Here is a 13,447-nt window from a genome sequence, read left to right as displayed (position 1 = left end):
AAAGATATACAATATGGTGTAACTACACATTTTTTTTGGAGAGTTAATTGCTGTTAGCGGTTTGACGGTCTTGGTTTTCATTTGACTGGAAGGCAATTCATGCATGGTCGGAACTTAAGCCTGTTACTTTGTGTTGCAGAAGCCCACGAACTGATATGCTGGATGCTTACTGTCGACCCTAGACACAGGGCCACGATAGATGATATTGCTGCTCATGATTGGGTCCGTGGGTCTGCTGAAGCCCCCGTTCAAGTGAAACCTTCATGCACACAAGAAGCTGTAAGTTATCGCCAGTATCTTAAAACAGAAAAGCAAGAAAGTGATGATTCGAACGCTGTCGATCATTTGAATTCAAGTTTAAGAACCTCAGTAAAAGAACGAAGTCACCAGATCAATCAATCAAGGGAAACATTGAAGCATAACGACCCTGTCACTGTGCAAGCACCCCCTGCCCAACCACTACCAGCCATACCCGACGATATGGAGAAAATCCTTGAAGGAAAACTGGCCGCGGTTTGCGGGCCTAATACCAACAGCAGTTTAAATGTTGAGGGGACACCCCAAAGCGGCTCAGAAAAGCGGAGAGTTTTCAAATCGCGATATGACCGTGAAAGTGGTTACTATTCTTCCCCAGAGCAAGTGGCCCCAATATACGAAAAAGCCAATTCATCTGACCCAACTCTACACCCCAACATCACCCCCAATACCCAAGTGAATGGATTTTTAGCCCCACCTGGCGCAGTGCCTTATTACTGTGGTCAGCAATATTATCCACTTCTCCATCAATCGTCCACCCCAGTGAACATCCCCAGAAACTGCTACCTGATCCCTACCAGTCGTAACGAGCGGTTGACCAGCGTCGGCAGTGATGATTGTTCCAGCACAGAGGGACGGACCCGTCCTGTCAGCACATGCAGTGACTCCAGTATCCTGTCCACCGATTCCTTTGACCTGTGCACGTTTGAGGGTTGCCTGCTGAAGCCCAACGGCAGCACCCATCCTCTTGTTACCCAACCCGTTGTTAACCAACCTATTAACTGCTTATCAACCCAGCGCCCCCTTTCGTTGCATCTTGTCCCAGACACGCTGCCCCCTGTTGATCCCACCTCTTTGGAAGAACACCCCTCTGGATCTTTGACTCCTAAAAGTGAAAAATTAGTCCGTGATTTACAAAGAATCTTGGCCCCTTCAGGGAGACGAAAACGACTTAATCCTAACAATGTTCCAAATCACACCAGATCCCACGACACGCCAACCCAACTGTCCCAAGTAATGAATCAATTAAATGTAGACATGGACCTTGCTTACAAAAAAGCTGTACTCGATATTTGCGCTAGCCTAAAATCTGCTGAAGTGTAAAACGTCATTAGTTTTTTTTCGTGCTTACTGCGTTATTATTATTTTTTGTGGAACTGCGCATCGTGCCAGACAACGGCTGTTCATACACCCAGACTGCAAAATCCGTCATTTTTACATTGATTCAAAAAAATGACAGATTTGGCTGTTTGTGATACTCGGCTGAGCAAAAGTTATTAAGTGATGCAAATTTGTGATGTTTGAATTTTGTAACTTTTTCTCTAGCCTATAGAAAATTATTTTTAGTATGCAACACTAATCACGATAGAGTTCATTTGTTTATCGACGCGTATATCGTCCAGTGGCAGAAAACGATGGTTTAGAAAAATTCTTGTACTGAACTACCACTTATTCCTGACCCAGTTAGCAAAGGTTGTCTTTCTTCATCGTTTCAATGTTGTCAAGGGCGGACTTTGCCAACTTGGAAGGCTCTTGTGCTGGTGAATATTGAACGCTTCTCCGGAGATGTAACATTTGTCCTAATGGGTTTTTGGTAGCCAGTATTGTCAGTGTGCTACTTCCACAAAGCACGGAAGCGTATTTCCAGCAAGCACATTAAAGCTTTTAAAAATTGATTTAACTTCTGTAGACGTGATATGGACTGATTTGCTATCTGGGTACATTGCAAACCTCTCATGAATTCTTAAGCTTTGGTAGAGAGTTGGCTGTGTTGAATCATAGACAGACAAAACAAAGTAACCTCAACTGGTTTAACATGTTTTATTACGCAGAGACCTAACATAATTAAAACAAGCTCAAATGTTTTCGACACGTTCTTGTGTCCTCATCAAGAATTGCTTTCAATCTGCAATATACGTAAAATGAGAAGATTTATTTTATGATTTTCATTTTATTAATTCCTGATGAGAATACAAGTACTTGTCGAAAACGTTTGGGTTTATTTTAATCATGCCATATTTCTTTGTGTAATAAAATATGTTAAACCCGTTGAAGTGACGAAGTCATGTGGTCATATGTCCTGTATTAGCAGCCACCAAAACAATTGAGGTAACGACGTGTAAGCGAACGTGGCACCTCATATCTAACCAAACTACTCCTATTGTCACCGACTTTGAAATAATGCCCTTTCGGTGCCTATTGTTCTTCTTCTAGACAAGGTTTCCTCTACGATGACGGTCGCGAGACAATCTGCCCGTATCCAAAAAACTTAAGATAATAATATTATGTTTTTTTTTGACGTGGTCTTTGGCATATCACATTCTGTGTGCTTCGACTTTTCGGTTAACGATTTTTTCCCGATCCGGTGGCTCCTTTTAACAATGAAGTCATTTTTGACACAGAAAAATTATAACTCTGGTTTCTAACGTAGTCTAACTGCATACTGATTTTGGTAAACATTGTTAGGCTCCTAAGTTTTAAAAACGGCTAAAATCACCCATGTCACAAGTACCCCATTTATTCTACTCGTAGCACTCCCCGGCACAGTTAAACCCGCGTCCACTTTACCCTGTACTCTGATGTTGCAACCTTTATTTTTCGTTATTTCCACCCAGGACCCACCAATGTTGAGAAACCAAAGCAAAACGTAGCTGTTAACTTGTGACCTCTCCCTACTGTGGTGTAAATGATTTAGATGCCACATCTTGGCGTGCCACCAACGGACCGAACTGTCTTACTACGCAACCTTTGGATAGTTAATGAATTTATATACAGAACTGCACTAAGTTAACAAATCATTAAATATATATAGTATTCACTTGCAACTAAAGTTCTTGAGCAAAAAGTGTGATGAGTTATTTAAGGTCATGTGGTATAATCATCGCTTTACGTTTATTTGATGTATCAGTACGGCTACCACTTGAACAGCTCATTTTCCTCGCTCGTATTTTGAACCCGTTTCCCCCATTGAACTTTACCCGTTGAAAGTGCTAAAGGTCTTTTACTGTTTTGATTTCATTCACACTGTTTTCGATCGTGCACTGCTATGCTCTGATATGACTTCTGCCAATCATGGCGGGAACGTGTTCTTTTGTTTTTTCCTTGCCCGGATTATTCGGTTGTCTTCGTATTTATTTGCTTTGCTCACTTTCAAGAAACTCAGTAACGAAGTCCCCTTCATCGTGTGCTACAGTCTTGAGTGAAAAATAAAACACGGCTTTGCAATCGAGCTTGTTTATTAAACCACAGCCGATATTGTTGGATCACGGCGCTCACATACAGGTGGTGATGCGTCTTTTCGCAAATTCTGCGATAAGCCACCTTTCAATATCAAGGTAAAGTTTTTGTTAATTTACAATTCTCTTTATAAGCCGTATGTGATGCACAAGGTTTTTGCGAATGAAGAATATTGTAAACCAAATATTCTTGTCAAGAGAGTGGTATAACTGGTATAACCATCACCAGCAGTAAAGAGCACCAACATGTCAAAAAATAAAAGGGTTTCAAAACTACAAACTTACTGCGACGGCAAAAAAACGGTACTGTATTTGTATAAAAACAAAACACACACTGCATATTTCAAAGGCATCAAACAAACACGACGCATACTTCGTTTGAAAACGTTACTTTGGTACTAACTAAAGCAGGGGTTCTTAACCAGGGGTGCGAGGCCTAGGTGGTGCGGGGATGCTGAATTATCAAGGTTTGTTATAATATGACTAGGGCAACCAAAAGTCAATAAAGTCAAAATTTTTCTGCTTTGTTCAAAGTTTATAAAACGTCCACAAACTAAATTTCAGGCTGACACGAAGTGAGGTTTCAAAGTTATTAAGTAAAAAAAAAGTCAAAATTCATGGTTAGGTCAAAATTTTCTTTTAACATAGTTTTTCTTCTCTCTATTGATATTTTATTAAAGCTACACACATACAGTACTGATTTTTTGTTGTAATTTCCGTTGCTATTCTGACGTAATAATCCATTTGTTGCAATTTCTGAGGTAATAATCTTGTTGCGCCCATTACTGACGATTGAATATTAGCCAACTACCCTGCTGTTGATGAGTTGGTTGCCAGGGTTAAAGCAGTGACCATTAAAAACAGGTCAAGAAGAGCTAGTTTTACTTCCATCGGCCAACCTCCACAGCCAAATGTAACTAGATTGTCCCTTGGTTGAAAGCTGCTTTCTATTATTCAAGAAGTTTAACACAAGTCGGAAATATTGTGGAAGGCTTCCATGATGGTGGTGTCTTGCTGCGGCGTGCTCAAGATGCTGTAAAAGCTCCCAATTTAGCTACTAACCTTGTAGAAATAGAGGAGCAGTACAGTGCACTGTTTGATTTAATTCAGAAGATGGAAGACAGCCGATACACCATTCAAGAAGCTTACCAGAAAATGAGGTCCCTTAACTTTGGTGTTGATGGCTGCCAAATTGGAAAATATATTCAAGCAAGAATCTCAAGGAATGACATCAAGTGCATTGTGAAAATGGGACGAGATGATATTTCACCACATTTTTATAGCCTGTTGAGGAACTCCCAAGCAACTTCTGTATCAGTAGAGAGAAGCTTCTCTATTTTAGGAAAAATTTTGGCGAGAGACAGGAACTTCAAACGCGATAATGTGAAACATTACTTGATGTTGAAGTATAATAGTGCAGAGCCCTTTCAGTAATTTCGGGATATTTAAAGACACTCCATATTTATCTTTTGCAGTTTTTCGAGTGACTTTCATTACATGTTCGTTAGCTGTGGTGTCGTTGAGTCTTCCACATTTTTCTCATATTTCATAAGAAAAAGAAGATATCCTTACCTAACGGTTTGATTTCTAATGTGCTTTGTATTTCACGTTTAAGTTGCAAACGCAGAAAGCTATTGGTCAAAATTAGGTCAAAATTTGTAAATTATAAAGTCAAAATTTCAAGTTTTTAGGTCAAAAAATTGGTTGCCCTAAATATGACATAAGAAAGGTTGTTTTACCAAAACAAAAATTTCGAACTGTAGGCGTCTATTACTTTTCAGACAATCCTAGGAGGGGGTGCGAGAATTGAATAGCAATTTCAAGGTGGTGCCAACAAGGCAAAAGGTTAAGAACCGCTGAACTAAAGCAACATAATAGGATTGCACTTTGTGAAAGACAGTGTCGCATTTTTTTTTATTTACAATATTGCTGTTAACATTTCTTCACAAATTATCCTTCCTTTATTTACAAAACCTAGTTGGCTTTCAACAGTCATTTCAACTGATATTTCACAAAGTGAAATGCAAAAAAGTACTTTTCCTGAATAAGCCAGTGTATAAAACATTGATATATCTTGAAGCCCACACAGACTTTTTTAGAACAAGTTTAAATTTCTTCAAAACCAGAATAGGATAGTTCATGCATGTCGTTCACGATATGGCACAAATTGAAGTTCTGATTTGCGACAGTTCGCTTACGCCAAATTTCGTATAAAGAGTTTGCTTGCAGTAATTATATAGTTATTAACGCCATCTTGGTTTTGAGAGTAGGCTATGTTCAAGTTCATGCAAAGGTGTTTCCAGATTTTCTGTTAATTTCCTGAGCTTATGCTACTTATCCAGTAGAAATTATGATTTGAAAAAAAAATAGGCTACAATTTCTAATGAACACTGCCCAAAGAGTTTGACTCATCCAGTAATGCTTCTCTGAAATAAAAAGATGGTTTTGCGTTCCAATAGCTACTTCATGAGTTAGTTTTTTTTCAGGAGTTGACGAATTAAAGCTTGTTTTGAACAATCACACAAAATTAAAACACAGGAATGTACATTATTCGGCGAACAACTTTTTTTTTCAAGACCAAAAAGTGTTGAAACGTACGAAATAAACAGGCCAGTATTTTTAACTTCTAGTACCGCAACGGTCATACGATTGTTTAGAAAAACGAACGAGTGTCTTTGGACACTGACTGTAATTCTTGGAAAACAATTCTCAATCCTCCTAAAACACAACATTTTAACAATTCCACGATTCTTTGAAAAACAAACCCACAAAACAAAGTTCCTTTCTCTGCATTAGAATTCTACGGGGCATCACAGTCTTGGACAATCAGACGCAAGGCCAAACCTTTGCGTTGTTTACGTGTGTTTCTACAATTCTGAGCGAGTCCTTTCTTCTGGTAGAGTGTCCGCTGCGCATCGAAATCCGAGGTTTGAAGCAGAACTGTCAGGTGAATTTTCACCGCGCGCAGAGCAGCGATATCTGTAGCAAAAGTCCTGAAAATAATCGCATCATTTCAGCAATGTGAAACATTATGAGTCAAGACTGCATAGTGCATATAGTGAAGAAGGCCGCACTTCCAAGCTCCGTGGAGTTGTGTATGTGTATTGAAAAAACGTTTATTGCACGCTTAAAGGCAGACATGAGTATAGGCTTTCCCGCCTTCCCATTTACTGAATCTAACAGTTTCAGGACTAGCCAGGCAAATACTTGGGATCGACAAAAGATCAGCTCCAAAAAAAAAAAACTATCAAAAAAGCAATTTAGTAATATGCACTATGTAGCTGTTGTAGGCTCAGTGCGTATTTTAGTCCTGTCAAAGAGAAAGACACTTATGTTTTGCCATCCTGTAATTTTAAACATCAAACAATTGGTGACAAATCAAAACAGAAACTGTAGTTTCCAGACATCAATCTGTAACAGTAAGTGAAATCGTGAGAAAATAAAGTGGAAAAATCCTTGTTTGCAAAGCATTGTAGCAGGACTCCTGCAGCCAGCTTACCTTATGGCACATGTATGAGCCACCTTTCTTTACTTTAACCTTTCCATCACTGGGACCAGTCTGCAAAAACACAAATGATAACTCTAATAAAATATATGATAAGCAACACCTATGGGGAAACTTAGCACTCAGTTGCTTTGTTCAGAAGAACAAGATGTCATGTTCAACAGTCGCTGAACTTGAGTCCAGTACAAAAAAATGTATTTCTCAGAGAAAATAAAATCTAATATGCTAGAGATCCGTTGAATAGCAACTTCTCAAGACGTTATTAAAAGTAATTACTAGCCTACTGTCAACCCATGTTGGTCTACCCGACAAGCATCATGCATAGAATTGCAAAAAGATATACAACTTGGGGAAAAGGTTTTTGTTATATATTTCTTGATGATGTGATTACCGGGCTTGTTACTGGTTCTGCAGTATGATGAATGGAATACCAGTCCTGCACCCACTCCCACACGTTTCCAGCGGTGTTGTGAAGACCGAATTTATTGGGAAAAAAGGCATGAACTGGAGCTGTGGTGACGTACCCATCCTCAGCAGTATTTTCCTTCGGAAACTTTCCTTGCCAAATATTAACCCTGCAAACGTAAAACAATATTTCTTAGCTTCTTCCTCGAGTCTAGTTTTGCTTCAAAACCATTCAAAAATTCTAATTTGTGGAACAAGTATAAAAGTAATGACCACTTACTTGGAATTTTATCAACATGAAATGCAGCGTAATTGACGTTTAAAAAACATGAAAAATCACATCAATACAAACGAAATTACACGAGTCAGTTCAAACATAAACAGCAAAATTCGATTTCGATCAGCTAGCACATCTTACAATAATTCTATTCGAATGAGCTCAAGTGAAGACGATCTAGCTGATAGGTGATCGAAATCGATTTTTAGCTGTTTATGATTAAATTGACTCGTGTGAAAATAAATTCGTTTGTATTACATTTACAAGACATGTAACCGAGTCGTTCGTATCAAACATTGTTTGGAGTTAGACACCTGTCAGAAGATATTTCATTTTCTTGATTAAAATTACACCAATGATCAAATTTCTCCCATTTTTTTTTCAATTAGAGATACAAGTAAACTTTTCTAGGTATTTTTTTCGAGCTCATTTCGAATCTGTGCTCGATTTTTCTCTTAAAATATTACATTTTCAAAATAATTAGCGATGGAACGACTTCGGTTCCGGTCAGGTGTATGTTTAAGCTGTGTGTGGCTGTGGTGAGGCCCATGACCTTGGATAAATCTATTTTTGTATCATTGTGGTACTGCAGTATTTCAAGAGTATGCTACGTAAATTGCCTGTAACATTAGCCAATTGTCAAATTTCTTTTTAAAAAAGTGTAGTACAAACAACATAGAAATTAAGCCGTACAATGTGTTGCAAATTTGCAGCCTTGAGCAATAAAGGGGCAATAAAAAGTTTTTTTTTTGTTATTGTTCATTCTACTCTCCCATAGTCGTGGGCTTCTCAACAATCTTTGTTGCGTATAAGCAACGTAGGGCGCTGCAGGGACTGTAAGATCAAAATAGGGGTCAAGGAAGTTCATCAAATGTCTTCAATATATATCATACAATTACAATTCTACATCGGGTGGATAGACAATATTATCAAATTTAAAATCTACCCGAAAGTTTACTCCTGAATGTCTCAAAGGACCTTAAACAAAAGATTGTCATAAAGCTCCTTTAAGAGCGCTTGGTGAGAGTGGTATACACAACCGCTCGGAACACCGATGATTTGAAGTAGATAATACCAAAGGCCGAAAGCTCCAGCCGGAGTTGCAATTCTCTAGCCCATAAGTTCCCAACCTCTGGTACGCGAAGGTTTTTCAGGTGGTACGCGGGTAGCTTTCGTTTTTTTTCCACAAAAACCTGGATTCACAAGTCACAACTTTATATTGTGTTTATCTGGCTTTGTTTCCAAAAAAAAATTTCCGAAGCCTGTTCTTATTGTTACATAACTAATTAACTATTCATGTTGTTTTGTATCATTACGATCTTCAAAATACAGGTCATGTCAATTGTCAACAAGGAGCACGGTTGCTTTGAAAAGCCGTTCAACGCTGTGAGACACTGGGCGTTAATTATGTCACATAATTGTTCTTGATAGATATCATCTACTGTTTTATAGCTTTAAGCTACAAATAGCGTTGAATAATGCTAGTTGTAAGCTAAAAATAGATCAGAATGAAATATTCAATAACAGTTACAACTAAGGAATGTTAACCAATAAACTTCTGGCTCAGTATGGCCTCTTCATATTCAATGCTAGCTTCCCATGTTGTTCCACAGCTACTGATTTTCCCTTCCACGTGGGAATGCGAGCAGGGATTTTCAGTCATGATGAACATCAAGTCAAAAAATCGAAACCGACTAGGTGCGCCTGGAAATGACTTTCGATGGGCTGTTAGCAAATTTACACCGCGCATCGACCAATTGGTGGATAGTAAACAAAAATCTCATTAAATTTAGTTGTGGTGCTTTAGTGTTGTTTTAGTAGGCCAATATTATTCTTCTGAATAAAATATGATTCGACCAAATTAGTTGTTCTGCAAGAAGTGGTACGCTTGGCAGTACAGAGCGTCGAAATGGTACGACATCGTAAAAAGGTTGGGAACCCCTGCTCTAGCCGAAACATCCTACTTCCGGCCAAAATGTTGCCTCTTGTGCATCACTAAAAATAATACCTTTCACTATTTTACAAGTTTAGTAATATTCATGAATCAAGTATTATATATAAGCTTGGTTTCGAAGTCTGCTGTTTTCGAAATACCCTACAAATTCTCGTTTCAAAGCTTCACAATACTTGTGTACTAACGGTGCAGTCAGCATTACCCAACCCTTTATAGATCAAATCTTAAATATCTTAAAAACCTGATGTGTTAGAGCTAAAAAAAAAGCAAAGATGTTTTTACATTATCGTCAATAACACGTTTAGGGACATAAAAGTTTAGCACGCACATATGTTTTCCTTTAGGCATTTCCTTGTTACCCCATGGGAACAACCGGTTCTCCAAGCCTCCACGAGCAGCTTTCTCCCACTCTGCTTCAGTTGGTAAACGTTTCCCAGCCCATTTGCAATACTCCGTTGCATCATTCCAGGAGACATGCAAGACTGGATGATCAAATCTGTTTGATTTCACAAAAATACTTCAGATTTGTATTTATTTTTGTTTTTTTAACATTGACATTTAACAGAAGCAGCAGCTTAAGATTTTGAAGATATGATCCAATGCAGCCAACACTCAACAGCAATGTGCATTTACACCAAACAGTGACCAAGTTGAAAATGACAATGAAAAATAAATTTATAAACTGTGCGGGTTTAGTAGCTACCTTTTACTTATATTGAAGTCGGGTCCTTCTGGATGCAGCCAATCAGCACCGTCAACAGGCAGCCACCAGGGAGAGCCAGCAACAGCCTGTGTTATTTTGGATTGAACTTTTTGACTGATCAACAGCTCAAGAACAAACGAGTTTCCAAACTTTTCAGCTTCAGTCACGTAGTTGGTATCATGAACAAAGTGAGCAAAATCAATGTTGCTGACCTCGAACGCATCCATGTAAAATGTATCCAAATAAACCCTGGAGAGCAACTGATGTGTTTATTACTGTGTCAAATTGCACCATCTTTGCTGATTGAAGCAAGCAAGATGTATGTGTCAGATGACATATCCACATCATCAAGCTAATTGTGAAACCAAATTTCTAGAACCTGCTGAAGTCTCAAGATTTCACAGTCAAGACTTCACAGTTTTTTTAATTTCGGTAATGTTGGGTTCAGTGACTGACTTAAAAACAGACAAAAATTGTGTAAGATAATATTTCTCAAAGAAGTTCAAAGTTTATCTCATCACAATTTTCTTGTACAATATCAAGATGCTTTCTTGCTTGTTCACGTGATAGCTTAAGTTGTGACGACTACCGTACATTAGGGTGGCTCAAGTTTTTTTTTCTTTTGATCAACAATTTTCAACCAACCAATTCAGCTTTCAATTGACCATATTTTTCAAAACAATTTCTTTTTTTCTACTATCATTTAAAACATGATGCATCATCAAAAAAGAGAATGTGCAAAATGTTTTTGAAATCTAACAAGGTTTAGAAGTGACGAAAAACCCTCAACCTCAAAAGGCTTAAAACTCTTTTCTGTATAATATATATATCTTAAAATAAACACTCGGCAGTTTCACTAGAAGTGCATAAAAAAAGAAATCTACATTTGTAAATAAATCCCAACTATGCAATATGAATAAGATTTGAAAAATAAAAACTGAGTTATTGTATTTTTCACCAATTGCATTTTTTATTTATGAGTACAAACTTACTTTCTAGCAGGTACCTCACCATCTTTAGTGATCATCTCATCTGTCCCCATTGTAAAACTTCCACCTGGTATAGCCTTCATTTCATTAAACCGGTTTTCGTTCTTCAAGAGTTCATCAATTATTTTCTTCTTTTCATGCATAGCCTCTTTAGATGCAAAAGATTTTGATTCTTTATCAGCAAAATGAGATGAAGTTTGAGATGGAGAATCTTCTTCATCCTCAACAACAGCTTCAAGACTATCAGAGTCAGCACATCCATCACAAGTTATATCTTCATCACCTGTAAAAATAAACATTAAAAAAAACTCTGTTTATATATCTAGCCTTTTGGTAATCCATTTATATACAAATGTTTAGGTTCAATAAATAACACACAATTTAATTTAATATTCAAAAGAATGTGCACTCTATATTTGACAAATAAAACAGAAATGAAAATGTTCAAGCTGCACAAAACTGTTCTGCAAAATATATATTTGCAAGTTTTAAAAAATGGGTGCCTAATGGTTGTTTAAATTTAATTTTGGTGAATGAAAAGAAAAAAAAACTTTACAAGACTTTTCAGTGTTTGAAGTTTCAGCCAGAAAAAGGTGTGTGCCTACGCTTTTAACCTAACTGACAATCAAAAACGTTTAAAATTTCCTCAACTAAAATCTGGAAAAAGTGCCTTCTATCAGATCATTCAAGCTCACAATGATGCTTAATATATATAAATTAGCCAGTTACATGTACAAATGAATTTATTTTGATCAAACTCAGTTCAATCCTGCTTGGTCAATCTGTTAAGTCAGTGATTCCCAAAGTGAGATATACACACTTACACAGAGGTAGGCAGTAGCGTGCTACTTTCATAGTGCTGCTACTCTTTTGGTTGCAGTAGTAGCAGTAGCAACTACAGTGGTGGGTGGTGGCATTACTTTTTTTCAATGTGGCGGTTGCAGAGAAATGCTACATTTTTTATATATACCTCTATGTACATATACCTCTATGTACCACTATGTACATTTAATTGCAACATTTAAATCTGGTTGGTCTCTATTTAAATGTCTTAATAGAAACTTTTGTGGCATCTGATGGAGGTAGTCCTTTGTAATTCTGTTTTTTTTTGTTTTTGTCTGAGGTTTTACAGATTGAATTAAGGTTATTATATAATGTGTAATATCTTTTCAGGTATTACCAATGTATTGTTTTTGCATATTTTTCTGGACCTTCTGATGATCCCCTTTTAGGGTGAAACAGTTCAGTTCACTTTATTCTTTATTTTTTTGGCGAAAAAGAAAGAAAAAAAAATATACAAAAACACAATCAACACAAATAATTAATTCGCACAACAAGGATGGCAACGAAAGACCAAAAGGTCACCAAAGTCAGCCGCAACAGGCTGTAGATATTTTGGAAAGTAATAACTACCGTATATTTGGTGTAATTTGCTTGGATTTTTTTCTTGGCATTGAGCACTTTTTGTAGTATTAACAAGGATATCTAAAGGGGATGCGAAGGCTCACAGCGATTGCCTTAATCCTATGACACTACCAGGGTTCAGAGCGGTACGGTAGTTTGTAGCGGGTAAAACATGCAGTTCTTTTCACAATTGCAGAAAGCTTTGCTGTGCAGCTGGTACAGTCAGCTACAGAAGACAATTAGTAAACGTTACATAGAGCATATTTAAAGAATACTTGTTTGGAAAGACAGTTAAAAAGTTACCAGTTAGCTGTTTTTTTTAACAAAGTCTTTGCAGTAGGCCAGATGTAAAGCAAATAAACGGGTAGTTGAATCAACAAGTAACCATGAGCATGCAGTGAGCATCCAGGCCTGATGCTAATAGCGCAATGCAGGTTATCATAACAAGAGTTAAGAAACTACTATCGGAGCCAATTGTTATTTTACGGTAAACAGAGATTATTTACGATAAACAGAAGCCCTTCTATTGTCAGACGTATTAAAAACCTTTGTATCCCTTTCTCTAGATATCCCTGAGTATTAATAGTATTTAGGCTATTGGTTATAAACACATAAAATTACCTTTTAGATTGACAACATGTAAAGCCAAGAACACAACTAATAACCAAGTCTTCATATTGCTTACAAATCTTAATTTACAGCAATTGCTACTTGTGTTG

General features: G+C 37.4%; 2 protein-coding genes across 2 annotated transcripts in view; one reads left to right on the top strand and one right to left on the bottom strand.

Moving 5' to 3' along the window:
- LOC145765614 (NUAK family SNF1-like kinase 1) overlaps window positions 1–3,480 on the top strand; it is a 20,558-nt gene extending 17,078 nt beyond the window's left edge. Inside the window, exon 7 of the mRNA XM_082577448.1 lies at window positions 140–3,480. Coding sequence (XP_082433574.1) covers window positions 140–1,359 — 1,220 coding nt within the window. The 3' untranslated portion in view covers window positions 1,360–3,480. The remainder of the gene's footprint in view (window positions 1–139) is intronic.
- LOC145765615 (formylglycine-generating enzyme-like) lies at window positions 3,480–13,447 on the bottom strand. Its single transcript, XM_082577449.1, has 7 exons — window positions 13,350–13,447; window positions 11,328–11,607; window positions 10,336–10,584; window positions 9,961–10,128; window positions 7,388–7,571; window positions 6,991–7,050; window positions 3,480–6,484 (listed from the first exon to the last, which is right to left on the bottom strand). Exons 1-7 carry the CDS (start codon window positions 13,402–13,404, stop codon window positions 6,359–6,361), a joined length of 1,122 nt encoding a protein of 373 aa, XP_082433575.1. The 5' UTR covers window positions 13,405–13,447; the 3' UTR covers window positions 3,480–6,358.

This window comes from Aplidium turbinatum, chromosome 2 (genome assembly GCF_918807975.1).
Source record: "Aplidium turbinatum chromosome 2, kaAplTurb1.1, whole genome shotgun sequence".
NCBI lineage: Eukaryota > Metazoa > Chordata > Ascidiacea > Aplousobranchia > Polyclinidae > Aplidium > Aplidium turbinatum.
This window is presented reverse-complemented; position numbering and strand designations above follow the sequence as displayed.

What these genes read in the sequence shown, in the direction of transcription:
- LOC145765615 (XM_082577449.1), bottom strand. Translation starts at nt 13,404, where the DNA reads ATGAAGACTTGGTTATTAGTTGTGTTCTTGGCTTTACATGTTGTCAAT. An exon ending in GGTGAGGTACCTGCTAGAAA is followed by an intron (nt 10,585 to 11,327) that starts GTAAGTTTGTAC and finishes GTTGCTCTCCAG; the next exon opens with GGTTTATTTGGATACATTTT. An exon ending in GCTCATACATGTGCCATAAG is followed by an intron (nt 6,485 to 6,990) that starts GTAAGCTGGCTG and finishes GATTATTTTCAG; the next exon opens with GACTTTTGCTACAGATATCG.